This window comes from Myotis yumanensis, unplaced genomic scaffold (genome assembly GCF_028538775.1).
Source record: "Myotis yumanensis isolate MYYU_CA2020_CCGP unplaced genomic scaffold, mMyoYum1.0.hap1 SCAF_17, whole genome shotgun sequence".
Taxonomy (NCBI): Eukaryota; Metazoa; Chordata; class Mammalia; order Chiroptera; family Vespertilionidae; genus Myotis; species Myotis yumanensis.
Window position 1 is genome coordinate 6,743,393 of NW_027223768.1, and position 27,624 is coordinate 6,771,016.

General features: G+C 57.3%; 1 protein-coding gene across 2 annotated transcripts in view; it reads right to left on the minus strand.

Annotated features, from left to right (window-relative positions):
* Positions 1–276: 276 nt before the first annotated feature.
* Positions 277–27,624, minus strand: part of KCND3 (potassium voltage-gated channel subfamily D member 3) — a 138,291-nt gene continuing 110,943 nt past the window's right edge. Inside the window, exons 3-8 of one of the 2 annotated variants that reach the window (XM_070395908.1) lie at positions 14,473–14,635; positions 9,252–9,353; positions 8,402–8,491; positions 6,954–7,010; positions 5,677–5,924; positions 277–5,061 (exon numbers count right to left, since the gene is read on the minus strand). In XM_070395908.1, coding sequence (XP_070252009.1) covers positions 4,860–5,061; positions 5,677–5,924; positions 6,954–7,010; positions 8,402–8,491; positions 9,252–9,353; positions 14,473–14,635 — 862 coding nt within the window. In that variant the 3' untranslated portion in view covers positions 277–4,859. The remainder of the gene's footprint in view (positions 5,062–5,676; positions 5,925–6,953; positions 7,011–8,401; positions 8,492–9,251; positions 9,354–14,472; positions 14,636–27,624) is intronic. The other variant, XM_070395910.1, reaches the window with a different exon arrangement.

The window sequence follows — 27,624 nt, forward strand, 5'->3', positions numbered from 1 at the left end:
ATCCGTGACGAAAGATGCAAGCAGGTGAGAACTGCCGTGAACGTCGGAGGAGGTGCTCGAGTTGAGGGAGGGCGGGGAGGGAAGATTGGACTAGGCTTTTAAGCACCTTTCTGAGACTGACTTAAAATTGTTTCCCCCTGATTACAGTTGTCAGACAATATTATAGTAGTTTCATGTGCTGTGACTTTTCTCTAGCGAGGTTGAAAGTATCCCTTTGTTTAGATTACCCTTTTTTCTAGTGGATAGCAGGAGAATTGGTATTAAAATAAACAATCATTTTAGGGTTTGTGGCACATAGTTTAATCCAGATTGGATACATCCGGTACAGCAGTGGCACGTGACTCAATACTGTAAATGATACACGTTGTAACATACTCACTACAGTTTCAAAAGAAGACGACAGGAAACTCAGTATTTTTTTCTCTTTTTTTCCATAGAAAGTTTTCACATGTTTATCTTCCTGCAGTTTTGTACAGTAGTTTTTCTTTGCCATTGTGATGTTGGTAAGCAAAGCCCATTTATTATACGAAAATAGAAAAGAACACACTTGATATTTTTCACGATAACATTAATGGGGGCGGGGGGAGTGACTGCTAAGGAAAACATTACATTGGAATGTCTGGTTATCAAAAATATACCATCCCTCCCACCTCCCAGGTTTGTAAAATAGTCTGTTGGTCCAAGGAGCCCCAGGACTTGAGTCAGTGCCCTGCCCTGGTTGGAGTGACATCATCCAGTGTAGTTAAGTAACCTGCTAAGACAAATGTCATCCCACACATGATGAGAAGAACATAGAACATTCTAAATAGAAAACAAGACTGGAAAGGAACCCCTTTAGCTGTTTCTTTTGCTGATAACCACTTTCTGTTCATGCGAATGATGCTTTTCATGATGCTGTTTGGGCTCCGAGGGTAACAATTTCTCCTTCATCAGTCGTTTTAAAGCTTCCCCTTAGTAATCTAAGATCCCAGCACTGAGTTTTCTGCCTTGCAGTTAGTTACCTGGTAGTTGCAGTAAGGGTGTCTGGACCACTGGAATTCATTCATAACCCCTAAGTTTAGTTCAATTTCAGTGATTACCTGTGCAGGTTTTTTTTTAAAAAAGGAACAAAATCCAGGTACATGTTTTAATGGACACTTCCCTTGCTTGTATTCTAGTAAGTGACATGATCCTGAACTGTGGGAATCCTAGTTTGAAAACTGGGTAAAGTCCTCACCATGTCCACAAGTTGACTTTTTGTTAGTATAGATGAGCACATACTGTCCACTTTACATTCTGTTCAGGTTCTTTTTCTTAATTTCACTTTCTACTTGCTGGTCTTATACTCCTGTGTGATTGTAGACAGTTGTGTTCAACTGTCATTGAGCATGTCTGGCCTTGTGAACAGGATTCTATGCAATTAGTCCTGAGTTCAACATTAGTTATGAAAATAGGGGATGAAAGAGGACTCGTCCAGAGTTTGCTTTGGGGGGGGCGGGGGTCCTGGCTTAGGGTGGTTCTGAATGGAATGTCTGCTCACGTTTAATCACCACCCTTGACATCCAGGTGCTAAAAATATAAGCAAGCCTCCACGTAATGCAAGGTGACGTGGAGGACAGAGCCCTGGCTTCAGTCACAGTTGTGCGTGTGAACGCGGAGGTCACTCAGCTTCTTCCTGCCCATCCAGGATTTAGTGCCTGACCTACTACACCAGAGGTCGCGGTCGGGACCAGAGGACCCCGCAGGTAGGCGTTGAAACGTCCACGCCCGCTCTGCATTGGGAAGAGAGCATTTGACAAACACCTGGCTGTTCACCTTGTGCACCTGCTTCTCAGAGTTGACTGTCCAGGCCAGCTCTGCCCAGGGAGTGGTGGTGTCCAGGGGCTGGTTTGTGGTAGCAGAGTCCGGTGCTTTCTGAGGGCCGTGTCCATGCAGTGCTGCCATCTGCATAAGATCAGGCCTGTAGTTACAGCATTATTCTCGGATGGCTCTTCTCTGAGGCATCGCTGCTCTGCCAGGCAGTGGGGAAAAGCACTGGACGGACAGCCGAGGGATTTGTGCTCTGGTCCCAGCTCTGACGTTAGATGACTGTATGACCTGGAGCAAGTCATTTAATTCCCTTGGAAAGCTTCAGCTTTCTCTGACCTATAGAAGAGTCTTTAGCCTCCTCTAGTTCTGATAGACTCTCAATACTTTATTTCCTAGGTTTCCATGCATCTGAATGTGGCCTATTCGTTGGTTTCTTTTTAACCTCTTGAATGCTGAGTGGGGCAGGTGGTTCGGGGGACCTTCTACTATGCTGAAGTGGTTGATGAGCTATGAAAGCTCAAGGTCATTGCACCAGAAAGCCATTGCACGGAAGACCCTGGCATCTGGTTCTTCGGTCACGGGCCAGTGAGCGAGACCGACGAGGCTGCTCAGCACACTGGCCTCCTGTTTCTGTCCAGACGCAGCAGTGCGGTCTGGCTGGACTCTGTGTAAACACAGAGTAGATGAGCCACTGTCCTCGGTTGGATGGCGTCTTCCTTTGGACCAGAGGCAAGTGGGTCTTCTCCTGGCTAAGGCCACCCTGCCGGGCAGGGGCGAAGGGAGAGTCTAACTTGCCAGTTCTCCTAGGAACTGGCGGAGTGTGGGGCTTGGAAATGAAACTGGAGGAATACAAACATTGAGTTCATTAGGGTCAAAAAACGGGAAATTATCTGGGATATGATGATTAAAATTGGCTCGTTAATTTTGTGGGGACACTGTGCTCCCGATGCAGGATGGGACATCCTGGGTTGGTGAGTCATTGCTCTGGCCCTGGGAGGACCTTTCTTACACACCAGCAGTGTGACTGTGACTGTGTAAGCAACAGTGTTCTTATTTGCGTCTTGATCCCGTATCCCACTCAGTTCCCAGGATGTAAACTTGGATATCTACACATTCCTAACTCTGTTCCATTGTCCATTCTTTCAAAAGAAAACTTCCTTTTCTGGTCCTCTGCCTGCTCTCTGAACGGAGTCCAGCCAGGTCCTCTGCCTGCCCTCGTGTGTGTGAAGTGATGGGGTTTGCGTACTTATTCGCAGGTGTGTTCCGGTTGGGTGTGTACACGAATTCCTGTTGTAAAGCTTTTCTGCCTACTTGTACCATAAGCTCAGAGGGCCAGGACCACCCATTCTCGTGTTAGGGGAAAATCCGTGGGGCCAGAGAAAGGCCTCAGTCCGTGGTCGAAGAGGTTAGCAAAGGAGATAAAGGTGGAAGGCTCCCTCTCCTCTGCCCACCTTCCAGTTAGGGGCCACCTCCTAGCCCTGCCTTCCCTGCTGTACAGGGTCCCTAGAGCAGGGTTCACAGGGAAGCCCACCCAAGGTGTTCTCAGGCTCCTGGCCGGTGAAACGCACCTACACGGCCATGGCGGGCAGATTCCTGGCCTAGTTACACAGCTAATCACTCAGCTGGAGAATGGCCACGGAGCTCCTGAGAGCGGCTGTATCTCAGCGCGCAGGCTAGAGGGCTGCAGTAGGGCCGCTGGGGGTCGGGGTCTGCTGTAAGCAGTGGAAGCGGAGAGGACTGCAGAGCCACCAGAACAGAAGCGCCCAGGTTCCCAGGAATAATCTTCACCCCCTCACCTGCACGAGGGCACCAGCTCGCCCCCACTCTGGGGTTCTCCAGGGACATTAGGCCTGAAGATTTCAGAACGCAGGACACCTTTCAGACCAGGTAAGGATCATCGAGAATCTCTTGCTTTCGCACGTTGGTGCAGCCTGTGGTCCTTGCACTGCCGCCCTCTGCAGGGAAGTGGCCTCTGGGCGTAGCTGTGGGTGGGCTTGATGGTGGGAGCCACTGGCGGCGGCGAGCCCTGGCTCTTCTGTCCTCTTCACTGTCATGCGCCATGCGCCGGTTGATTCCGTTTTCGATATCCCAGTGTGATAGATCCGGTCATTCTTCTAAGCCAGACCAGGAAACGAACACCCGGGGTTCCCACCTCCAGGGAAGCACTGGGTTCTTGCAGGGGGCTTCCCTCCTCCCTCTTCCCCAGCTGCATCCACATGCACCACTTCCAGGCACTCAGCTGCAGGTGCCTGCGTGGGGAGGCTTCCCTGGCATGTCTCGGGGCCACCAGGGTCCATGTAGACACAGACGCTGGACAACAAACAGCCAGGGGTGAAGCAGAGAGACGGAGACAAAGGGGACGGACAGACAGGGGACATGTTGCTGTGTGGTCATGGCAGCTCTGCAGGTTGGCAGGGCAATGGGGGCTCTGCTGACCTCACCCACCTGGGGGGATGGAGAGACAACTCAGCAGTAACTGGCTGCTTAGCCTAAAAGCTTTTGCTATAAAAGGAAAAAACACACACACACAAAACCAAACCTCACAAAATGCGTTGTTTTGGTTCAAAGGTACTGGGTCCATGGAGAAAAACGGTGCACAAAAATCCGTTGGTGTTTTTGTTTTCCACCTTTTCCCCTGAATAAATATTATCCATTAAGAGCCTTGAAAAGGTGCTTAGATACACAGTGTTATATTTTCTTCCTGTTTTGCATGTGTCAATTGGGCCTCTGTGCTGCTCTCGGTCTCCTGTTTTCCTCACTGGGGTCTCCAGAAGCAATTGCTATTTGGTCTGAGGCTCCCCCTCCAGGCCCTGTCCTGGCATGCAGCAGCCTCTGCCCCCACGTCCCATCCCCTACCCTCCTCCCTTCCTCTGGCCCCTGGGAGGCAGGACCACAGGGCTGTGTCCACGCCAGTGAACCTTGGGGCCCCTCTGCTGCTCTTGTTCCTCCCAGGCATGAGATTCAGTGCTGGGGAGGGGGCAGGGAGAAGGGGACAGGGTGGTCCAGTGGCCATCCACCAACATGCCAGCCGCCTCACTCCCACTGTCCACATGGCCCTGTGTCCAGTGGTTTTACAAGGCGGAGACCTTGACGATGTTGCTGGCTATGGCAGGAATGTTCGTGTTGGGGCCTGGGCTGGCAGGGGGTGGCCGGCTCTCCCCCTCGGGGGTTAGCGCTGGGGGTGTGGGGATGCTGATGATGGCTGTGGTGATCTGGGATGTTTTGCAGTTTGGTCTCAGTCCGTCGTCTGCTTTCAGATTAAGGCTGGAGCGACTGGGATAAAAATAAAAGAGTGCGTTGAGGATGGTGGCTCTTGCTCGTGTCCCAAAGCTTCCTTGGCGCCCCCCCCCACCCCCCCCACCCCCAGCTCATGGAAACTAGGAGCCTTCAGCCTCCCTCCATCTCTGCTTTGGACGTCAGCCCGTAATTCTCATTGTTAGGCCTCAACTACCAACAACTGCAAAGTCCTGGATATTGGGCTTTGGACTCAAAGGACATGTCTTCCTCTGGTGGGTGGTTTGCCTATCGTTCGTGGCATTCGACTATTGCTTTCCCGGAATTCCTTGCAGTTCACTGGAGGGGGTGGGGGTGGACAGATATATGCAGAGAAAGGAGGGAAAGGCAGTCTGAGATTCAAAACCAGCCTGGGATAAGCTGTGTTGGACACAATTGTGAGCATTGTTTTCTTGGTCCATTCTTTGCACTGGGATAGGTCATTTGTGGATTTTGGGGGGGAATTTTTTTTTTTTTCTGGTATCTAACCACACATTGGGCCTACGTCTGCTACAGTATCCCCCAAAGAGCCTTTGGGTTAACTTGTCAGGACAAGGGGGGGCCATCAGATGAGGGGGCAGAGGGCTAGGGGTGCTCCTGAGGCTGAAGGCCCACCTGGTGGTGAGGGAGGGCTGCTCGCTGCCCTGGATGTGGATGGTGCTGAGCTCCTGCATGCTGCGCAGGCGGGTGGCTGGCAGGTTGGAGTTGGGCAGGTGTGTGGTCTTCTTACTGCGACGGGAGCAGCAGGTGGTCGTGAGGCCCTGGTGGCTGGACAGCGAGGGGCTTCTCGTGGACGGGTAGTTCTGCATGGAGCTCTCCAGGCAGTTCTGCTCATACATCTGCTCGTCTATGAACTCGTGGTTCTGTGGGAAGCAGGAGGAGGGGGGAGATGAGCCCCCAGACTTGGGATGGCTGCCTGTCTCTGTTCCAGGCCTGGAGAGAAGGCCTCCCAGCTGCCTGGGGCACAGACAGGCATCAAAGGAAGAGGACAGTTCTATGGGCAGCCCTGGCGTCAGGTTGAAGGGTGGGGACTGTAGTTAAGTCGTGGTGAGGTGTACTCGGTGCTGATGGGTGCAGGGCACGGAGGGCTTTAGTGGCATCGGCAGAGCTGGAAGCAGAGATGGGACTTACTTTACCGGCTCCACACAGGACCCCGGGTGGCAGGGAAGGAGGCGCTGCTGTGGGGAGGGGCGGGGGTGCTAGGTTGTCTTTTTTGGACTGAGTGAGGGAGATCCTCAGGAATCTTGGGTGGGCGTGAGACAGAAGCTGAGAAAGGCACTGATTACTCTCAGAATTGGGAGGGCTTTGCGCTCGAAGGCCAGTGCGCTCAAGCTGTCAGGGTCATTTAATTACTGTTTTCCCGCACCTGATTAGGGGATATGAATAGCTGGGGGCACAGGGTTCCCTAAGTCAAGGGTAAGCATGGGAAGGGATTGCTAACGGCCTCCTGACTAGAGGCCATGAGATGGGGCTCAAGAGAAATGAGAAATGGCTGTTTGCCCAAGGTGACTAGACATCTATGGCACTAACAATCAGGCCAAGGCCGCCAGCGCGGAGGAGTCTGACGGGAGGGAGCACGAGAACAGTTCAGAGACCGACACCAGCAGTCCCCACGGAGCTGGGGAGGCGGCCCGAGGCGGCCCTGGGCACTTCAGGCACCAGCATGGGGCCGTGGTCCTCCACCCTCCCCGCCCCTGGGGGAGGCTGTCAGGGACTCAGGAAGGCAGCTGGGAGTTCACGAAACACTGGAAGCTGAGTGAGTGGATGAGGCCGTGGGAGGAGCGGCCCCGCGGAGCCAGCAGCACATGCAGAGAACCAGACCAGGGAAGAGGAGACTCCACAGACTCAAAGAATCAGAGAGAAAACATCGATTAAGTTTTAAAAAGTTATACCTTGATGGTGGACGTTCGTACAGACAACAGGGGATCATCCACAAGATAGGACAACCCCTACAGGATAACATGCCAACAGAAGATAAAAACACCTTTGATTGTACATTCCGGCATTCCCAAGCTCAGAGATGACACTCAGTCTCTGGTCCCAGCATTCCAGCCCCTGCTCCCAGCATTCCCCTGCTCAAACCCCAGTTCATTCCTTCCATCCCAGCATCTCTCCCCCAAATCCAGCATTCCATCTCTCTCATGGCAATGTCCCACCCCCACAATCCGACATTCGCCCCTCAAATTCAGCATTCTATTCTACTCTGATGCCAGCATTCCATCCCTGGACCCCCCATATCTTTCTTCAATGCCAACATTCCAGCCCTTCAAACCCAAATAATTTCACCCATTCCACCCGGCACATGCACTTGGAAAGGGCAGTCGGGGCCGGGCCCGTCCCTTTGGCAAGCTCTGAGTCTGAGAGAAATTCTAGATACGTGCATATAGGTTGACTAAGGAATATTTGCTAAGTCTGCAAACGGGTTTCCAGGGCACCTCCCCATTCTGGAAGTCCTCATTGGGCTCCACTGCCATCCAGTGTCCACATTGACTCATATGTGCCCTCTGACCTCTTATCCCCTGCCGGGGAGGTGGGACCTTGGGTGTGGGAAGTTCTGCCTGTGTGCTGAGCCCTGCCTGCAGTGCGCTGGGGGCAGGTTCAAGACCAGGAAAGGGTTTCAGTTTGTCTCTGGTGTCTCTCCTGCCTTCTCTCCCTCCCCGCTATTCCTAACACTTCTGTTGCCAAGGGTCCAGGGTGGCCCACTGCCCTTCCTTTCGGTCTGGTGGTGAGGCACAGGCATCATTCCACATTCCGCCTATGTCGCCCGAAACCATGCCTCTATTAGCAATAAACCGATCAGAAGTGAACGCCCTGGAATGGCTGGTGACTAGCGGAAGTGGTCCCGATAAGATCCCTGCTTAGGGAATTACAGGTGCTACCTCCTTGATTCCCTGTCTCCTGTTGCAAGAGGAATGTAGGGGGCAAAGGCCTACGGGGCATCTACCTCGCACCAGGGTAGGCCCACACTGACATTCGTCTCTGCGGTCCATAGCAATTCCGGGACATTCTGCCTTGGCTTTGAAGACGATGCCCATTAGAGCCGGAGACTGACAGGCAGAGCCCTTAGCCTCAGTCACGGAGAATGGGCCGTGGGACGGGTGCAGGGTGGGGAGAGGCCTGGTGAGGCCTCTGCGCTGCAGGGCACAGCTGGCCCTACCTCGGTGACTGCCCACTCCTCGGGAGCCTCCTCCCGAGGGTTGAGAGAGACCTCATCACTGCTTTCGACTCTGAAGGGGACAGACTTTGACTTGGGAAGCTGGGCCAGCTTGAGGATGTGAGTTCTGACCCCGGAAAGGGAAAGGGGGGGGGGGGGCGTGGGCGTGGCAGGGGCGGGACTCACAGTGGTTTTCTCCAGGCAGTGCAGCAGGTGGTGGTGCTGGCTCTCGATGAGCGAGGTGGTCTTGCCCACATGCTCCTCCTCCGGGGTGCCCTGTGAGACGAGAGATGAGGATAGAGCTGCGAGCCTTCCTCTCCACCCTCTTCATTTCCCCACAGGGGGCAGGAGGGCACTAGAAAAATCTGGGCGAACCAAATTTTAGGGTCACCATAGCACATGCCAGCCTGTGGGCTGGGGGTCCTTGGGCTAAAGCTGGTTTAGGGGTCGTGGTGACAATCCCATGGGAGAGGTATGTGCAGGGGGCTGCTACCTGGGGACGGTTTGGAAACATGTCCGTCTCAGGGTTCAAACGGGGGCTTTGGGAGGGAGTGCTGGTGCCCTTGCATGAGAAAACAAGCCCACCTCCCAGCCCGGGCCCCCCAGGCACCGTCCCCGCAGCCCCCCCCCCCCACCTCCCATATCCTCCACCTCCCAGCCGGGGTCCCCCAGGCACCGTCCCCGCAGCCCCCCCCCCCCCCACCTCCCATATCCTCCACCTCCCAGCCGGGGTCCCCCAGGCACCGTCCCCGCAGCCCCCCCCCCCCCCCCCCGCACCTCCCATATCCTCCACCTCCCAGCCCGGGCCCCCCAGGCACCGTCCCCGCAGCCCCCCCCCCCCCCCCCCCCCGCACCTCCCATATCCTCCACCTCCCAGCCAGGGTCCCCCAGGCACCGTCCCCGCCCCCCCCCCCCCCCCCTCCCATATCCTCCACCTCCCAGCCCGGGCCCCCCAGGCACCCTCCCCGCCTCCCAGCCAGGGTCCCCCAGGCACCTCCCAGCCCGGCCCTCCCCCAACCACCCGCCAGGCACCGACCATCAGCTCCAGAGCCTCGTTGAGGAGCCCGTTGCGCTTGCTGTGCAGGTAGGCATTGGAGCTGCCTGTCTTGGCCACACGGATCCGGGCAAGGCGGGCCTTCTGTGATTGGTGGAGACAGAGTGAGGTGTAAGGACAGGGAGCCCAACAGGGCCGGGCAGGGGCTGTCCCAGGGAGGCTGGGTTCCCAGGTGATTTGGAGGCAGGGGAGGAGGCCGCTGCTCCCAGCCTCAGGGGTCTCCGTTCACAGACCCGGGGCCTGGGCCTGACGCTGGGTCAGGATCGGAGTGCCCAGGGGTTTCCACTCGCCTCTGCAGCCGGGGGTCATCCTGGCAGGAGAACACCGCTCAGCCAAGCCCCCCTCCTTCCAGGTGTCCCGACCTTTATCGGCTCAGCTATGGCTACTTCTCATCTCCCGCAGGCTTCGCGCCCTCCAAGGAGCACAGGCCAGGGCGCCCCCTGCAGGCAGCAGGTGCCCACGCACCGTTAATCACGAGAACAGCAGAGTGTGCACACGGGCCTCCACACTGCTTACCTTTGCACTTACTAGGCAGGTGTGTACGTTCTGTATACTGACCTTGTTACTGTCTCCCCCAGAACATAAACTCCGTGAGGGCAGGAGTTTGCTCACTGATGTACAGATGGATGTACACTGCATGTCTGCCCGGGAGTGGACGCATGCGCGGGTGTCAGCATATGCCTTTGGTTGTTTTGCTCTGGCCTGTCGGTGGGAGAAGCGTGGGGCATGTGTGTGTGGTAGAGGGAGGGTGGAGCGCATTTGCAGACAGCAGCCCTGCAGGAGGACGGGGGCATCTCATGCGAGCCCCTTTCCTGTTTGTGAGGCAGTGGGAGGGGCCACAGAGAGGCCAGAGAGGAGAGAGCTTCGGGAGAGGGAGAGGCGCCCCTGCTGGTTTAGAAAAAAGCAGGAGGCGTGCACTCTGGTAGACCCAGCCCTGAGAGCAGGAGCCCACAGGCACCCAGACCCCCCTGGGGCAGAGGGCCCTCCTGCCTCCAGGAAAGTCCAGAGGTAACTTCAGGAAACTGGCCGTTTCCATTGCTGCCCCTCCCCAGCGGGGCCTGCCCACAGGCAGCAGGGCTCCGAGCAGGCTGCCAGCAGGACAACTTCGACCTCGTTTCCTGGGAAGCTGCCCTGTGGCCAGCACGTCCCCGTAGGGGCAGTCCAACGCCCTTTCTTGGCTTCTAGAAGGGAAGAGGCCAGGACTTGAACTTGGGGGGTCTGCCTCTAACTGCTGAGGCAGCTCGCTCCCCTGGATGGGGAGGACGAGTGGGCACCTAGGAGAGAAAGGAGGGCAGGTAACCCCTCTTCTCTTTCTGAGCAAAGACCATTCAAGCCCAGGACGATCCCCGTCCGGGATCCTGCTCCAGCCGTCCCCCCAGCATCTCCATTCAAGCCAGTCCCTTGTCGGGGTTCGGCTGGTACTGCTTTGGGTGAGGACTGGTAGTTGAGAGTTGCATATGGAACCCCGATTGTGTTAAGCTCATCACAGCCTTACATAACTTGATCACACCACTTAGTGCCCGGCTTCCTGGTGTCTGGGGTCTGTCTCCATTACTTTCCAGAGATGAAAGATTCTCCTCTGTGGCACTTCTTTTAATTTTATCTTACCCTGGGCTCCATTAAAGCAGCAGATTGTCACATCAAATGTGCTGTAGCGTTTCATCATTTCCCACCCAGGATAAAGAGGTTTGCACTGTTTACAGAAAAACCCAGCACCTGAAATTGGGTGGGGCCCCGGCTTGCCTCTGGGCTCCTGAGGGCCGGAGTCTGGGGCTCATGTACATTTCTCTCTGGCGTGTAGCAGAGCTTCACACTGAGCGTGCTCAGGAGGGGCTGGTGATGGCCCAGAGGAAGGAAGCCACATCTGGGTCAGAAACCCACGATGAGCCCTAGCCAGCTTGGCTCAGTGGATAGAGCGTCAGCCTGCAGACTGAAGGGTCCCAGGTTCGATTCCGGCCAAGGGCACATGCCTGGGTTTCGGGCTCGATTCCCAGTGGGGGGTGTGCAGGAGGCAGCCGATCAATGATTCTCTCTCATCATTGATGTTTCTCTCTCTCTCCCTTTCCCTTCCTCTCTGAAATCAATAAAGAAATATATTTAAAAAAAACACACCAAACCCATGATGATAAAAGCCACTGCAGGGGGCTCACTCCTCCATGGCCATGAGGACATGAGAGTTAACAGAGTTTGAGGTCATGTAGGCTCTTCTAAAGACACGAAACGGCCCTGGCCGCATGGCTCCACTCTTTGGAACACTGACTGTCCCGTGCACCAAGGTTGCAAGTTCGATTCCGTCAGGGCACATACCTAGGTTGTGAGTTCGATCCCAGGTCGGGGTGAGTACAGGAGGCAGCCGATCGATGTTTCCCTCACGCTGATGTGTGTGTCTGTCTCTCCCCCTCTCAAATCAATAAAAGCATATCCTTGGGTGATAAAAAAGAAGTGGAAGATGCGAGGGGAAGTGACTGACCAGGGTAAGGCAGTGAACTAGCAAGACCAGCTCAGACCTGCAACTCCCAGCACAAATGTGGCCTCCGGAACATCCCTCTTCTCCCCAGAATTTCAGCTCCTGTCAGACAAGTTTCTAAACGTGCTGCCAATCCCAGGAAGCTGCACTTTCAGCAGATGTGGGGTTGCTGGGGTTGGAGGAGGGGCCTGGGCAGAGGGTGCGCCGCCCCCCCCCCCCCCCCCGGAGCCCTCCCGCTGTCTGGCTGCAGCACCCTGTGGCCCTGAGACCGGGTACCTCCTGCCCCAGAAATAGAAAAGCCCAAACAGAACAGGCAGCCACACTCTCAGGCATGAACCCCAGAGAAATGTTCACATGGAACCTACACATGGATGTTCACAGCAGCCTGACCTCTGAGAACCCACAGTGGCCTCGTCCCAGGTGCCCCTCAACAGGCGATGGTTAAACCGGCACATCCACAGCATGGGTGCCGCCCCGCCAGCAAAGGAACAGCTGGATGCACACTCCTGGCTGCGTCTCCAGGACGCACACGAAACCATCAGGTTGCCTACTGGACAGCCCACTCATAACCTTTTGAAATGGAAACATTTGATAAAGGGAGGACACAGGATTTTCGGAGGTTAGGGGTGGGGTGGCTTTAGGGTGGGAGGGTGTGGTTATGAAAGGGGGTGGGGACTAAAGCACAGACCTACAGAGGAGAGAACGTTGTAGAAAACTTCACACGCACCCCAACAACTAAAGTGGAAATCTGAATTGGGTTGATTGATGGATCCCATACGATCAGTTGTATCAACGTCCACACCCTGGTTGTGATAATCTTACAAGTGCTTGTGGGTCTATAATCTCAATAAGCATTTCCAGTAAAAGAGATAGGCAGGACCTGGAGATGGGGACCAACTGCTCCCCCAGACGCGCCCCCTCTGTCCGCTGCTCTGCTGCCTCCCCTGATCTCCAAGTCCCACGGCTCAGAACAGTCTGAGGCAAACATCATGGAGTGATGTCAGTAATCACCCCCAGCACAGCAGCCGACACGCTGAGGCTTGTGGGCTGAGCTCACCATTGTGGCTGTTGAGCCGAGTCTGCGGCCTGGGCTGACCTCCCTGCCCCTCTCCACACCCCACGACGTCCCCTGGACCCCCTTCCTTGCCTCAGATCCTAGGAGCAGCAGCATCCCCCTATCCTTCCCCCGCCCCTCTGCACCCTCTCCCTTCTCTCAGGGAAGCCCAAGGTGAAAAGGTGGAAGACAAACTGAGCAGCTTGAGGCCCAGGGAAGTGAAAACTCTACAAATATTTACTCTGACTTCAAAGGGAGCCTGCTGGGAAGGAAGAGGGGCAGGGGACACGGAGGGACAGAGGGGTAGAAGGCAGAAGGCGGGAGCCTGGGAAGGGAGAGGAGGAGGGGCAGAAGGAGGGGGCCTGGGAAGGGAGAGGAGGAGGAGGAGGAGGAGGAGGGGGGGGGGGGGAGGAGGAGGGGGAGGGGACGGAGGGGCAGAAGGCGGGGGCCTGGGAAGGGAGAGGAGGGGATGGAGGGGCAGAAGGAGGGGGCTGATTGGCTGCAGTGGCAGAGAAGAAGGTGCCAAAGCCGATGCCTCTGGATTAGTCACAGGATGAGCCCCGAGAGTCCACAGGGAAAGGGCCTGTTCCACTCCGTGCGTGGATGGGGTGCTCCAGGAAGTGGGGGGCAGGGGGTGCCAAGGGGAAGGGAGCTGCTGAGCGGGTGGGCACAGCCCTGGCTCTGGGGGAGCCAAGGATTCCGTTGACCCTCTCCTGCTCGGCCATATCCCTGTCAGCCCAGCCCTGGCCCTTGGGGCTCAGGCTCCCGGATGCGGGAAGGAGGGCCCCGTGTTGCCGGCCCCTTGCCTGGGAAGGCGCAGTGAAGTCAGGGCTGGTGCACGTAGGCCTGCTGTGCTGACGGGCACAGGGCAGAGGGGAGACTATGTCTGGGGTGGCTGGCAGGGGAGGGGGAGCCCTGACCTTGGGTGAGGAGGCAGGAAATGGGGCTGGAGGCGGAGGGGACAGCATAGAGCAGCATGGGCCTGGCCACAGGACTCACCCGGGGCAAGAAAAGCTGAGGCTTCTCAGCACAGGCCACACGGAGGCGCCTGCTGGGATGGGTGATGGAGTCTAATCTGTGCTATTGTAAAGGGTAATGACCTGTCAGTCACACCCATTGGAGCTGGCGGCCTAGGCTTTATGCCATTGGGACACAGACCCCTCTGCAAGTCCGGGGCCCTGCCACGGGGGGGTGGGGGGGCCCTGCCCTGTGTGTGCAGGGCCTGCACGCAGTAGGTGCTCAGTACATGTTTGTGGAGTGAAATGAAAGCAAGAATGAAGTCGGGACACAAAACCTCAGCCTCCATGAATGACCCTTTCAGCCAGGGCCCTGGCCACTGTGCCCAGAGTCTGCCTCCAGGTGAGAGGCTCCGACGGGTGGACACCCCCTCGGCCCTCCCCTCTCCTGGTGAAAGTCACCGCCCGGCGCCAGGTGGGCTGTTCAGGATGGAAGGTGGGGCCGGTCAGGACAGGCGGCGCCTCCCCCTGCCCTGCCTGCCTCAGGAGAGAATCAGCCCCTGGGTCATGAGGGCTTGTGGCCTGGGAATGCATGGTGGGGAAAAGGGACTCAGTCACCTCCCTTTCCAAGCCAGCGGGCGTCCACGCCAGCTTCTCCCAGGATCTCTGGCGGCAGCCTGACTGTGAGGCCTCTGGCCCAGCCCCGCCCGCCCGGTCTCGGCTCACCTTCTGCGCCCTGCGCTTGTCCGCTCTCTGGTTCTGGTGGTAGATCCGGCTGAAGTTGGAGACGATCACGGGCACCGGCAGGGCGATGACCAGGACGCCACTCAGGGAGCAGATGGACCCGAAGATCTTCCCGGCGATCGTCTTGGGCACCATGTCCCCATAGCTGAGGGGGGAGAGCAGGTGTGAGGAAGAGGGGCATGTGGGAAACAAGTCGGGCTCCCCGGCCAGTCATTCACTCATTCACTCATTCATTCAACAACTGCTGAGGTGCCTCGTGTGTCAGGTACTGAAGTAAGACCTGAGAATGAACAAAGCAGACAAGATCCTTATGCCCCTTGAGCCAACATCCTACAAGGGCAAGGCCATAAACAGGAAGTGAATTCATAAAGGCACCGCGACCTGTGGTTACTTCTATGAAGGGAAGAGACACAGGTGCCGCCAGGAGGGGACTGTGGGCAGGAACCGCCGCGGGAACATTTAAACTCATCTTAAAGGGGAAGCGTGTGCCGGGCCGAGGGAACAGACAACACGGAGGCCTGAGGTCCAAGGAGCTTAGCTGGTTCTAGGAAAGGTTAAAGAGCCAGTGAGGCTGGAGGGAGGAAGGGAGTTATACAAGGGGGGGGAGGGGAGGCAGGGGCCGGGCCGCACGGAGCCACGGAGAACCACGGATGAGCCTTAACCAGAGAAGCAACATGGTCTCACTTATGTACTAGCATGTGCCAAACCCACCTGCCGACGGAGACTCCTGACTTAGAAAGCACTTCGCACACTGACCTCACACCCCAGGAACCGCGAGCCTGGCGTCCTCGCTCCCATCACAGATGCAGCAGCGAGGCTCCGAGGTGCCCTAGTTTGGGTACAGCTGGGAGGAAACCCACTTGCTTTCATCTTTTCTAAAACCCGCACCGAGCGAGGGCGGACCACCAGCTCTGAAACTCGGCCTGAGGGCCGGGAAGCCACTTTGGGACAGAGCCTCTCTGAAGTGCTTCACGTCATGGCGGCAGCTGCCCCAAGACCGTCAGCCCCCGCGGCCAGAGCCTCTCCTCCAACCAGTGACTCCACAGCCAGAGCCTCTCCTCCAACCAGTGACTCTGCACAGCGGTAAGCGTTTAGCCTCTTTAGTGAGATAATTGAAAGATTATTAAGCGAAGAGCAAACAGGTGCGACCCCTTCGGGACAGCCAGAACAACAAGGCCCGGCTCGGGGCTGGACGAGAATCAGGCTTAGGATGACCAGGAATCGTTGCTGCTGGAACAGTGAGGCTCAAGGTCGCTTGTCCTGAGGGGGGACCACGGAGTCCTGGGCTCCACAGAGATGTGGGGGTCGGGGGGAGAGCGGAGAGCCAGCTGGGAAGAATGAAGTCCTCACCTGCGAGCACTGAGGGCTCTGGGAGGACAGGCCGGTGGTTGGCACGTATTTGCTGAGCGAGCACGTTATCTCGTTTAAGCCTCCCACCCTGTGAGTCGGCTCCTGTCTCGAGAACTGCCTTCCTTCTCCTTCAGTGTCCAGGCCTTTGTCCCGGGCAAGCTGTCAGCCATGTCCCTGATGTTGAGGCTGCGACAGGTCTTCTGGGGACCCGGATCCAGGGCTGCCTTCTCTGCCATGTGCTCAGGGGCGTGGCTGAGGACTTGGCTTTTGGAGCTGGAGACCTGGGCTCAAGACCCGCCCAGCTCCACCAGAACACGAACGCATGACGTTGGACCTGTGTCCCTGTCTATAAAGTGAGTGGCCTAGGTCCTAACCCTGTAGCGACATACACAGCTCTATAAACAAGAGGTGCTGCTACTCTTGCCCAGGCATCCTGGTAACCATGGTCTCTGTTGCTGACCTTGGGACACAGCTGGTTGTCCCAAGTTCAAGTGCTCCCAGTGGCGAGGACGGGGCTGTCCTACGGAGGTGGGCCGTGTTAGCCGGAACTGACCGAAAGACGGACATCGGGCCGGTGACCGTGGACGTAAACGAAGCGCGGCAGGAACGTGTAAGAAAGTGCCCGGGCTCCATCTCAGAGCGATCGAGCCGGGGGGGGGGGGGGGGGGGGGGGGGGGGGCTGGGGCGGGGGATGCTGAGGGCAGCGGGAAGGTTGTCCCCCGCCCCCCCCCCCCCCCCCCGGCAGAGAAGATGGGGAGGGAAGCTACGCCCACCATGGGGCAGATGGTCTGCTGGCAAGAGAAGACAGAAACAGAACAAGTCAGCTCCTAGGCGCGCCTGGCCTTCTCCAGGGAGAGCAGGCTCTGTCTGGGGAAGGCTGGGGTTGGGGCGAATGTGGGTACAGAAGAGCTTGAGGGAGGGGACAGGGGAGCAGGCCAGTGCCACCTGGGTCCCACCTGAGGGAGAAGGAGCGTGCAGATCGGGTCAGGGGACCACCGCCATGCTCGGCAAGCAGTCAGCGCCTCGGAGAAATGCCAGGACCAGAGATGGAAACGGTGGATCGATGTTTGTAAAGAAGGGGAGAGGAGCTAAGAAACCACGGGCCAGCAGGCTTGCCCTCCATCAACTCTGCCATCAGGTTGCTGGCGGGATCTGAGAGCCGATGAAGGGGGCAGCTGGCGGACATGGGAAATGAGTTGTATTGTGCGCCAGGCACGGATCCTCCCAAATGAACCCCTATTCTGGTTTTGAGAGGGTTCACCTGCTGGTGGATCAGAAGACTGCTGCTGTCCTACTGCGTCATGATTTTGGCAAGATGTGTTTGTTCTTGGCCCAGTTCTTTCTGCCCTTGGCAAGCGGGAGGAAGGTGGTGGGGACGGCAGTGGCCGGTGGGGGCTGGACAGCCAACTGCAGGCTCCTGGCCCTTCTCAGAGACCACCACGGCGGGTGCTCGGCCAGCAAAGGAAGCTCAGGTTCCCGTGTTAGAAGGGTCCCCAGAAAGAATGGGCCTGACGTGAGGTCTCCCGTGGCATGTTCCAGGATTTTCCAACAGCGTGTACGGAGCCTGAGGGAGGCAGCCTGGCCTCATGACAGAGACGAGGCTGGCGTCAGATCCGGGCTGGAGCCCAGCCCCGCATTAACTTACTAGTTGAGTGACTTCGGCAAAGTGATATAACCTGAGCCTCTAGCAATAGAAGATGGGTCTTATCTACCTAACTCTGAGGGCTGGGATGATTGTAAGAGAATTTAGGAGCAGGCCTTGGTGGGAACAGTAAATCCTCTATGAACAGCCAGTGTGGTGGCACCTACTGAATCTGGGAACGGCGTGCCTCCCCGATTAGGACGTCAGCTCTGTCCAGAGCTGCTGGTCCTCAGAGGAGCCGCCACGTCTCCCTCTGTCCCTGTCCCTCTGGTCCCAGCAAGTTTGGAACTGGCCACCTGCCTCAGGCGGGGACAGCGCTCCCACCATGGAGAACATGGCAGGGCCCCCTGGATTCATTTTCTAACAGCTTTATGGAGACATAATTTACACACCATAACATCTGTCCATTTAAGTTGCACAATTCAGTGGCTTAGTGTGTTTACAGAGTCTAACTGTAGAACACTTTTATCACCCCAAAAAGGCATCTCACACCACAGCAGTCGGTGACCTTTCCACGCCCACCACAGCCCAGGTGACCACTAATCTACGTCCTGTCTGTGGATTTCCCTCTTCTAGACATTTCTGTCAGTGACCTTTTGCATCAGATTTCACGTAGCGTCACATGCTCAGTGTCAAGCCCATCCATGTGGTAGCGTGTCTGTCTGTATGGACAGACAGCATCCCGCTGAATGGATAGACCACATTTTGGTCATTCACTCATCAGCTGATGGCCATTTGGGTTGTCTCACTTCCTGGCTATTATAAATAAACTCTGCTACGGACAGTTGTGTATGAGCTTTGGTGCGGACTGAGCTTTCATTTCTCCAGGAGTCCGGTGTGACTATGTTTAACAGTTTGCGGGCCGGGCAGACTGCTTTCTAAAGTGCCCGCACCATTTCACAGCCACACCAGCAATCCGTTAGGGCTCCCGTTCTCCGTCTCTTCACCCACACGGTGACTACTGCCTTCTGATCCCAGCCATCCCAGCGGGTGTGAAGGTATCTCACTGCATTTCCCTGGTTGGCTAATGAGGTCGGGCACCTCTTCCCCTTCCCTGGATTTTCGCTCTTGAGACCAGATCAACCTCCTTCGAAGAAGTTGAAGCTGCAACAAACAAGGCTCCGGGCTGCCCACAGCCATGCTTTCTGCATTTGGGAGGGAGCCAGGCTGTCGGTAGAGCGGGAGCCAGCTGACATGCAGAAGGGGGTGATGGGAAGGGAAGTCTGATGACGTTTGGGTTCCTCTGAATTCTCTCTGAGGCCCAGCTTCACTTAGCCTTTCCTGCAGCTCAATCCCTCCTTGACTCTGCAAGTTGTTATGTTTGTTTAACCTTCCATGTGGATCCCATGATGGTGATGATATGATGGTGATGACAAGCTACTGCTGCTTTCCCTAAGCAAGCGCTTCCCATTTCTAAACGACAGCGACTGCGGGTCAAACCTGCCGGGCAGTGTTGACCACTCACTACCCAGCAGCTGACTGCAGTGGCCAGGGCCACGACGGGTAGTGCTCCCCGGGGGCCCCCTGGACAGTCCTAATGGCCTATTTTCTCTGTGGAACGTGAGCAAAGTGAGGCGTGAGAAAAGGAAAAACAAAAAGTGTCTTGGGCTCAGACAGTATTTGAAGCTGTCCCCTTACTCCCCTTTTTGCCTTCCTCCTCTCATGCCAACCAGGGCTCCGTCCTCCCACCTCTTCCTGCTCTGTGCCCGGGGAAGGCAGGGGCAGGAAGGCCCCTCCTGGAGGTGACGCAGGTGCAGGTGGCTATGGTGCTCACCTCAGACTTCCCTGGGGCCAGGTGGAGGCGGCTGCTGTCCCTGGTGGTGGGGGGGGGGGGGGGGCGGCCCTCAGGGGCTCCGGCTCTGCTTCCCACCTCTCCCAGCATCCTCGGATCCGCAGTGACGTCCAGGCCGCAGGCGCAGGGACGCTCACCCTCCTAACATGGAAGGCTAATTAATTTGCATTCGGGCTTAGGGATAATTAAACCTTTTCTCTGAACTGAAGCTGCACAAACCACCCGCCTTGTACAATTAATTGCTGCCTTTACTTCCTCCTCCAGGTGCCGAGAGATAAGCGGGAGCTGAGCTCCCATCCGATCCGGCCTCGCTCAGACGGACAGGGCTGCCGTCCAGTGGCCCGATCTTTCCTGGAGGCCTGGCATGGCCCTGGGGCCCAGAGGCTGGGGCCCAGCCAAGGACAAGTGCCCACTCCTGACAGGCACGCTCTTCTAGAAACCACCTGAGCCCATTCTCCCAGTCTCAGTCCCCAGAGACTTGTCCCATGGACCCCTCCACCCTCTTGGGGGTGGAGGTGACAGAAACAGCCGTGAAACAGCATCTGGTCAGTCCCCACCTTCCCTCGGAGACTTGTCCCCCAGGCCCGCACCACCTTGGCCCCAGGCCCCAGTCCTGCACCACCTTGTCCCCCAGGCCCGCACTGCCTTGTCTGCTTCTCTTTGTCCATATGTTCATCACAACAGCTGTCTGCTGGGGCGGCCTCTCCGCCTTCCACCTCCCTAGCCAGCCAACCCTGCTCAGAACGGGGGCGGGGAGGGGGGGGGCTGCCTCAACTACAAATGGAGCACAGACCACGACGGCCTCTGGTTAGTGCCAGGGTGGCCAGGGTGGGAGGCAGGCACTCCCCAGGGGGCTGGAGCACTGGGTTGAAGTCGAGGAGGGGACAGGGAGGGAGCTGAGACGCAGAAGCTGGGGTGGGTATGTGCCAACAGGCCGATCCCTGGGGACCGTGTGCTGCTGGTGCAGGCCTTGTCTGAAGGTCCAGTCCTGATTCTTCCCGCGCCCCAGGGGATGGCCATGGAGTCGGCGACAGACAGAGGTGGGCAAGAGGCAGAGACAGGGCCAGAGGAGCCAAACCCTGCCGGGCAGAGGTGCCAGCGATTTGGCTGCTTGGCCCCGTGTACAGCCACCAGGTGTCCCCACTCACCACAGCACTGCGCCCTCCGCTGCCCATGGCAGGTCCAATGCCTTGCCAGGTCTCATCGGCCCCCCTGTACCCCGTGTGGGCTAGCACCCGCTCCCTCATGGGGGTGCCTCTTCCCCGCCTCCCCCAGCCCCACCCTCCGAGGCCCAGGAGACTCCCTCCTCTGCCCACCTCATCTGGACAGCACTGAGTCCCGCGTCTGAGTCCCAGACGCTGTCAGGGTCGTGCAGGGCTTCCAGGTGACAAGCGCAGCCCCAGCCGCGCTCGGAGTCCTGTCCACGCTGGCCTTTCACTGTCCACCCCCAGGGGCTCCCTGCACAGGCTGAGGGCCAGCCAGGCTCCGCCCACAGCTGAGAGCCCTCAGGCAGTCACAGCTCCCGGGCCTCAGTTTACCCTCCTGAAAAATGGCATCGCAATGACCTACCTGGCAGGGCTGTCCTGAAAGTCACGCTTGTAAAGGTTCTTTATAAACCGTGGGTGGTTTCATAAAGATGGGAGAGTTTACTATGTGTGTGTAAACTACAGTTATACACACATAATTAGCTGTAGTTATATATAAACCTGGTGTTGTTCTATGACTATATGTAACTAGTTATAACTGAGCCCTCCGCTATTCTGCATGAGACAGCCTGGTCACCTCGGCTGCTCACACTGTCGGGTTACCCATCACCCCCACTCTGGGTCATCTCAGACCCCCAGCTCCAGGACAACCAGACAGAACCGAGACGGGACAGGGCAATGGCCCGCCTCCCCCTGCCAGTCCGCAGTGTGGGGAGGAGGTGGGGAACTGGCCAGGGGGCACAGAGAGGAGAAGCTGGGAGCTAGCCTGTGGAGTCTCGGGGGGCTGGTGAGGGCTGAGCAGGGCTTGTGGTGCGGCAGGGGGGGGGGGGGAGGGCGTGCTGGGAGGGCAGGGAGCCGCTCAGTGTGGGTGACAAGGAGAAACGCTGTGTTTTGATTAGTAAGAGCCTCGGGGGGCTACAGAATCTAACACTCTGGCCTCGCCTGCTTTGTTTCAACAACAGAAAATCATTTTTCTAGACTCAGAAAAAGTTGTGTCACGCTTCCTCTGTGTGTGTGTGTGTGTGTGTGTGTGTGTGTGTGTAGGGCTCCCCAAGAACAGGGGCCTAGGTCTCAATTAAAACTACTGATCGGGCCCTAACCGGTTTGGCTCAGTGGAGAGCGTTGGCCTGCGGACTGAAGGGTCCCAGGTTCGATTCTGGTCAAGGGCATGTACCTTGGTTGCGGGCACATCCCCAGTAGGGAGTGTGCAGGAGGCAGCTGATCAATGCTTCTCTCTCATTGATGTTTCTAACTCTATCCCTCTCCCTTCCTCTCTGTAAAAAATCAATAAAATATATTTAAAAAACAAACAAACTATTGATCAGTTGGTGGCCTTTGCACCAGGCACTGGGGACTCCAAAATGACCAAGACGGGGCCGCCTCCTGCCCTCGGGATGGCCCGGCTCCAGGCAGCCCGGCCTGCGCAGGGCCCTCTCCATCACTGATTGGTATCTGGTCCGGCCACAATGGCTATTCATGGCCCTGCCGGCCTCCAAAGGCAGCACCGGAAATTTCAAGCAAGAATCCGCTTCCTGGCCCAGCGTCGCCTGGGGTGGACAGGATATTACTGAGATGGGGCTGGATGTGCCCAGTGGTCTCTCGTCTGCCCTTTCTGCCCCTGATGTGGGGCGGGGCGGGGGGGGGGGCACAGGGGGGTCTTGCGGATCGGCTCCTGGCTCCTCCTTGAGTAAACTGGGTGAGTCCGGGTCTCTTCCTGCCCCTCTAGCTTTCATCTCCGTCCTCTGATCTGGGGTTTGGTTGGATGCCTGGGCTCAGTGGCCATTCGTCTCTGCCGGGTCTTGGTCCCACAGATGGGCCTTTCCCTCCCTGGAGAGGCAGGTCCCTCCTGCTGAGACCACACCTGGGGAGCAGTGGCTCCTGGTCACCCTGAGATCCGGGAGGGGGCACTGGAAGGAGCTCCACCCACTGTGCCCGAGGCTGTACCGCTCAGGCCCCGGGGCACAGGCTGGCATGCCCTGAACTCTGCCGTCTGGCTGGAGGGACGGCAGGTGTCTGAGAACTGTCCCTCTGTTCCCAGAATGATCTACAGCCAATTAGCTGAGCCCAGGACGGTGGAGAATGCCTGTCTCCAGCCCCGGAGCCAGCAAGTCCGTGTTTCCTGCAGACATTTCTGCGCAGGGAGAGGGTGGCTGACCTCCCAGGACCCGGGAGCTGGCTTGTGGCTGCCAGCCCCAGGCTTTCATAACAGAAAAGGCCAAGGAACCCTGGCGGAATGGCTAAGAGAAGAGGACTTGGCCATAGCTTTTCCCAGCGTGAATGGGAATTTCTGTGCAAGAGCCGGACTTTCCCTGGGGTCTCACAAATCGGGGTCTGTGCTGCGAAGGGCTGTGGCAGCTGGAAAAGGGGGCAAGCTAGGAAGTGGGGGTTAAAATAATCGGTCTCAGTACGTGCACCCCCTCCAGCCTCCGCCTGTCACTCCTCCAGCTGCCAGGGCCGCAGGCAGGCTGACTCACCGGCTGGGCTGACACCTTCCAACACCACAATCCACATCCAATTTAAGCCGATTTTTTCCGTATTAAACTGTTGAGTAAGGGGAGAGGGGATGTGACGGTGACCGCGGGAGGTCCAGTTCCATCACTGGGTGTGAGTGTCAGCCGGGAACTCCCTCCTCTGCTTCCCTGTCCTCTGCTCAGTGGGTTTGGTGACCTCGGAGTTACCTGCTCTAGGGAAGAGGAGACTCATGCTCGCTGAGTGGGGCAGGCGGGCCAGGCCCCGGGTTTTACACACACACAACTCCAGGAGCAAACGGGACAAGAGTGGCCAAAGAGTTGGGACAAAACCAGAAAAGGCTGTACTAATAGGGGAGCGACATACTGTTGCTGTTTGCTGCCCAAGTCCCGGCAACCCTGACAGGGCCTGGCACATAGTAGGTGCTCAAGAAACATGCTGAATGAATGGGCCCTGGGTTACCTGGGAGGTGTCTGTCCTGCAGCTCTGGCTCAGGGAGGGGCGTGGAAGGGGAGGTTAGCCGGTGCTTGGTCCCTGGGTAAACGCCGTCCTTATTCACGAGCCAAACTCACTCCCAGGGCCATCAGTGTAAGGGATGGACAACCTGGGCGGGTCCCTTCTCCCTCGTATCGGCTGCAAGGACTAAGGGGTGACTGTGTTCCCTTACGGTGTGACTGAAGTTCTATTTTTAATTTCCCCTGGAGGGACGTTACTCACCAGGAATAGGTAGCGACACTGGCATTTTTCTTTGAGAAAATTTTCTAGAGAATTTGGACTCAGAATCGCGCCCCCCGCCCCCTCCCTGGGCCCAGCAGGGTGACTCCACAAAGCTGAGAGGCGGAGACGGGCAGCGACTCTGGCCCTGGGACCTGCAGTGTCACGGCCTGTCTCTGAGTGTCAGTCTCCCCAGTGGATGGCAGTGCGGGCGGGCGGGGAATGCTCCTATGGGTGGCACTACCCCCTCCCACCCTCATCGGGTGAGGTGACCCCCGGCCTCTGGGGCTCCGGCTGGAGGAGAGCAGGGAGCTCAGTGGGAGGCCCTCGGGTGGGGCACGGATGGGAAAGAGGGGTCGCAGGGGCCCCAGATCACCCCCTGAACCCCAGCGAGGGTCAGAAGCCAGAAATTCTGGTGCCAGCCCTAGCAGACTACAGTCCTCCCAGCCCACTTAATGCACAACCCAATTTAGTTTCCCTTTAAGAAATTACGTGTTTTTAAAAAATACATGAAGAGCTGGAAAGGAGCCATGGCAACGAGGAGGCTGAGCAGCAGAGCCGAGGCCACGCCTTTTCTCCCTCCGAGGGGCGTCTGCGTGTCCAGGTCAGGTCCTCCCGACCCTCCTCCCACCACCGCGCAGGTGCACACGGTGCTGTCTGTCGGAACACGGGGCCAGCAGGGGTGGCAGCCCTCGCTCGGCGGAGAGGCCCGGGCCCCGCACCCTGGGCCCGGTGAGGGGGCTCTGCTCGGGGTGCCTCCCCGCGGGCGCTGGCTGTCCGTCTGGGTCACGGTGCCTTTATGCCAAAGCACAAGCACCGGAGCAGCGCCAGCCGGTGGCCCGTGAGGTCCGAAAGGTTGGCGACTGCCTCACTGGAGGACTCAGCCGTGCAGCTTCCTCCTGCCTCAGGGGATGTGTCTGACCCTCAGGGCCTGGGTGGCAGCACCTGGACTAGAATCCAAGGGGGGGGGGGGCGGTCCAGGCTGCACTCGCGGAAACTGCGTCCTGCCCTCTGGGAGCCAGCTCAGTTCCCTGGGGCCAAGCTCACTTGTAGGCAGCCCCTTTGGCTCTTGGTAATCTCATTCATCAAAGAGCCAGGGCTGTTCCCTTCCTCCCGCCTCTCCTTTTCCATCAGCCATTTCCCTGCTTGGCATTTCTGGCTCGTAAGCACCACTGCCCCAGAGATCACGAAGGTGGTGGAAGGAATGTCTGGGCTCCTGCATGACCTCACACAGGACAAACTTCCTCCCGCTTTTCATGGCTTATCCCCTTCATCCCACAGCAGTCTATGCGGAGGAGTGACCATCACTCCATTTCTCATTTCTCTGAGGAAACTGAGGCTCAGAGAGTCTAACACCTGCACAGAGCTGGGCGGGCTGGGCAGGATGCGTCCCAGCGCTCCTGCCTGTCCCCTGGGGGACGCTGTCCTGCCCAGGCCTCTCCCTCCTCTGTCTTATTCATGGAAAGAGTGGGACATGTCAGGGTGAGGGTGACCCTCAAGCCCCTGGGGAAGATGTGGATGCTCAGACCCCCGGTTCTCCCAGCAGAACCCCATGTGCACTCAGTGTTTCACTCCTTCCCTCCACCAACATTCACAAGGAGCGGGGACCCCGTCCAGGGAGGAACAACCTGACTCTTCCCAGGGCGGGGTTTCCCCTCTGCTCTCCTCCACCTGATTCATCAACTGTGCAGCCGCCAGGCCTTTCACATGCCCTGGAGACCGGACTGAGCCCAGGGCCAGGTGCAGGGGAGGGACTGTGATGCGCTCCAGGCCTCCTGGGTGCGGTGAGACTGTGCATGGCCGCTGAGTTCACCCTCTGGCTCCAAGCCCTGGGCTGGCTGCTCAAGGGGCGCCCTCACTGTCTCCCCGGGCGCAGCAGGGCAGGTCTGGGCCTGGCTCTCTGCACAGCCCTCCCCGGCTCACGCCCCAGGTACACGAGCCTCGGGCTCTGTCCCCTTTGGGGGAGATCCTGGGCCAGAGAGCCTGCAAAGACCCCTTTCTTTCTTGCTCTTTTTGTTAATCCTCACCTGAGGCTATTTTTCCATTGATTTTTAGAGAGAGTGGAAGGGAGAGGGAGAGACCGAGAGAGAGAAAGAGAGAGAGAGGGAGAGAGGGAGAAACATTGATGTCAGAGACATCAATTGGTTGCCTCTCACATGCGCCCGGGATCGGGCCTGTAACGGAGGTACATGCCCTTGATTGGAATTGAACCCAGGACCCTTCAGTCCTTGGGCCGACGCTCGGCTAGGGCAAGACCCCTTTATTTTGTCTTTCATCTCCGAGGGGCAAACTCAAGACAAGAAGTAGCTTGAACCCAGACAGGCCTTTCCTTTTCAGGAAGGCTCACACGTCCCCCGTGTGGCCACACGGAGCACACACAGCCTTTCACTTGCACACACCCACACGCGTGTGCACTCACGCCCCTCTCTGCCTGTGCTTGGATTCTGCCGGGGTGGAAGCAGTGAACTGCACAGAAGGTCTCACCGCCGAGGAACTGGGAGGAAAGAAAGGCACAGCCTAACTGGAATCCAGATTAGACACATGAAACCAAAAAGACCCAAGACCTACCGGGAAAAGCTCATTAATGCTCTGTTCCCCTCCTCATTAAGCAAGAGCTCGCTCATAAATATTCATAGAATTCTAAAGTAAGAGCGAGGTGAAAGTTAAGTTAATGCACAACAATGAAGGCTGCTCACAGCTCTTGAGCAGCCTGACCCGGCTCTTGTCTCCCCAGAGCAGAGATCTGGGGGCTCCTGGTCCCCCAGAGGGCAGGAGAGGGGAGCAGGTATTGGGACAAAGCGTCCAGGAGCAGACTGACCTGTCCCCACCCTCAGGTGCCTGTGAAAGCACTCAGAGGCCCTGCTGGCCGCTGGGGCTGAGACATGCTGGTTAGGGGAGGGTCTTGGCCTCCCCGTGCCCATCACCGGACACCCCATCTTTCTTTTTAAAAATATATTTTTATTGATTTCAGAGAGGACGGGAGAGGGAGACAGAAACATCAATGATGAGAGAGAATCACTGATCGGCTGCCTCCTGCACACCTCCCACCAGGGATCGAGTCCACAACCTGGGCGTGTGCCCTGACTGGGAATCAAACCACGATCTCCTGGTTCATAGGTCGACACTCAACTACTGAGCTACCCCGGCCGGGCTCTTTTATCTTTTTAATTTCGGCTCTACTGGGGTGTAATTGATAAAACAGTAAAATATTTGGGTGCATCATGATCTGATATCTGTATACACTGTGAGAGGACTGCCCCATCTAGTTAACACTCATCCACTCACACGTTCACATTTTTTCGGTGAGAATGTTTAAGTTCTATTCTCTTAGCAAGTTTCAATGACACGGTGCAGCGTTATCAACCCTAGTCACTCCCCATGTTCCACATGAGGTTCTCAGACCTGACTCATCTTGTACCTGAAGGTTTGTGCCCTTGTTCCACGTCTCCCTTTTGCCCCACCACACCCCGCAGCCCCTGGCGACCACTTTTCTAGTCTGTTTCTGTGACTTTGTCTTTTAAAAATTTTTAGATTTCACATACAAGTGACACCACGCAGTGCTTATCTTTGGCTTCTTCCAGGCGGCCCCCCGTCTTAAAGTGAAGTAGCCGTAACCAGAGAGGAGGTCCTGCCGGCCACGCCACGCCACGCCACGCCACGCCGCGCCGCGCCACGCCACTCCACGCCACGCCACACCACGCCAACCCACACCACACATCCCTGGGCACTTCCCACCACCCGCCAGCCCTTCGCCAGGACCGGGAAGGCTCTCACCGCCCTGGAGCCTCCTCCGGGGTCTGGCCCCACCTCTCCTTGCTCCTGAGCTCCTGGCTCCAATACACTGCAGCCAGATTAATTTTCTTAAATGCGGGTTTAATTGCATCATTCCTTGTAGAAAACATTCATTGGCTCCCCACTGACTATGAATTGAGTGCAAATGCCTCACGTTCCATGGTCCACAC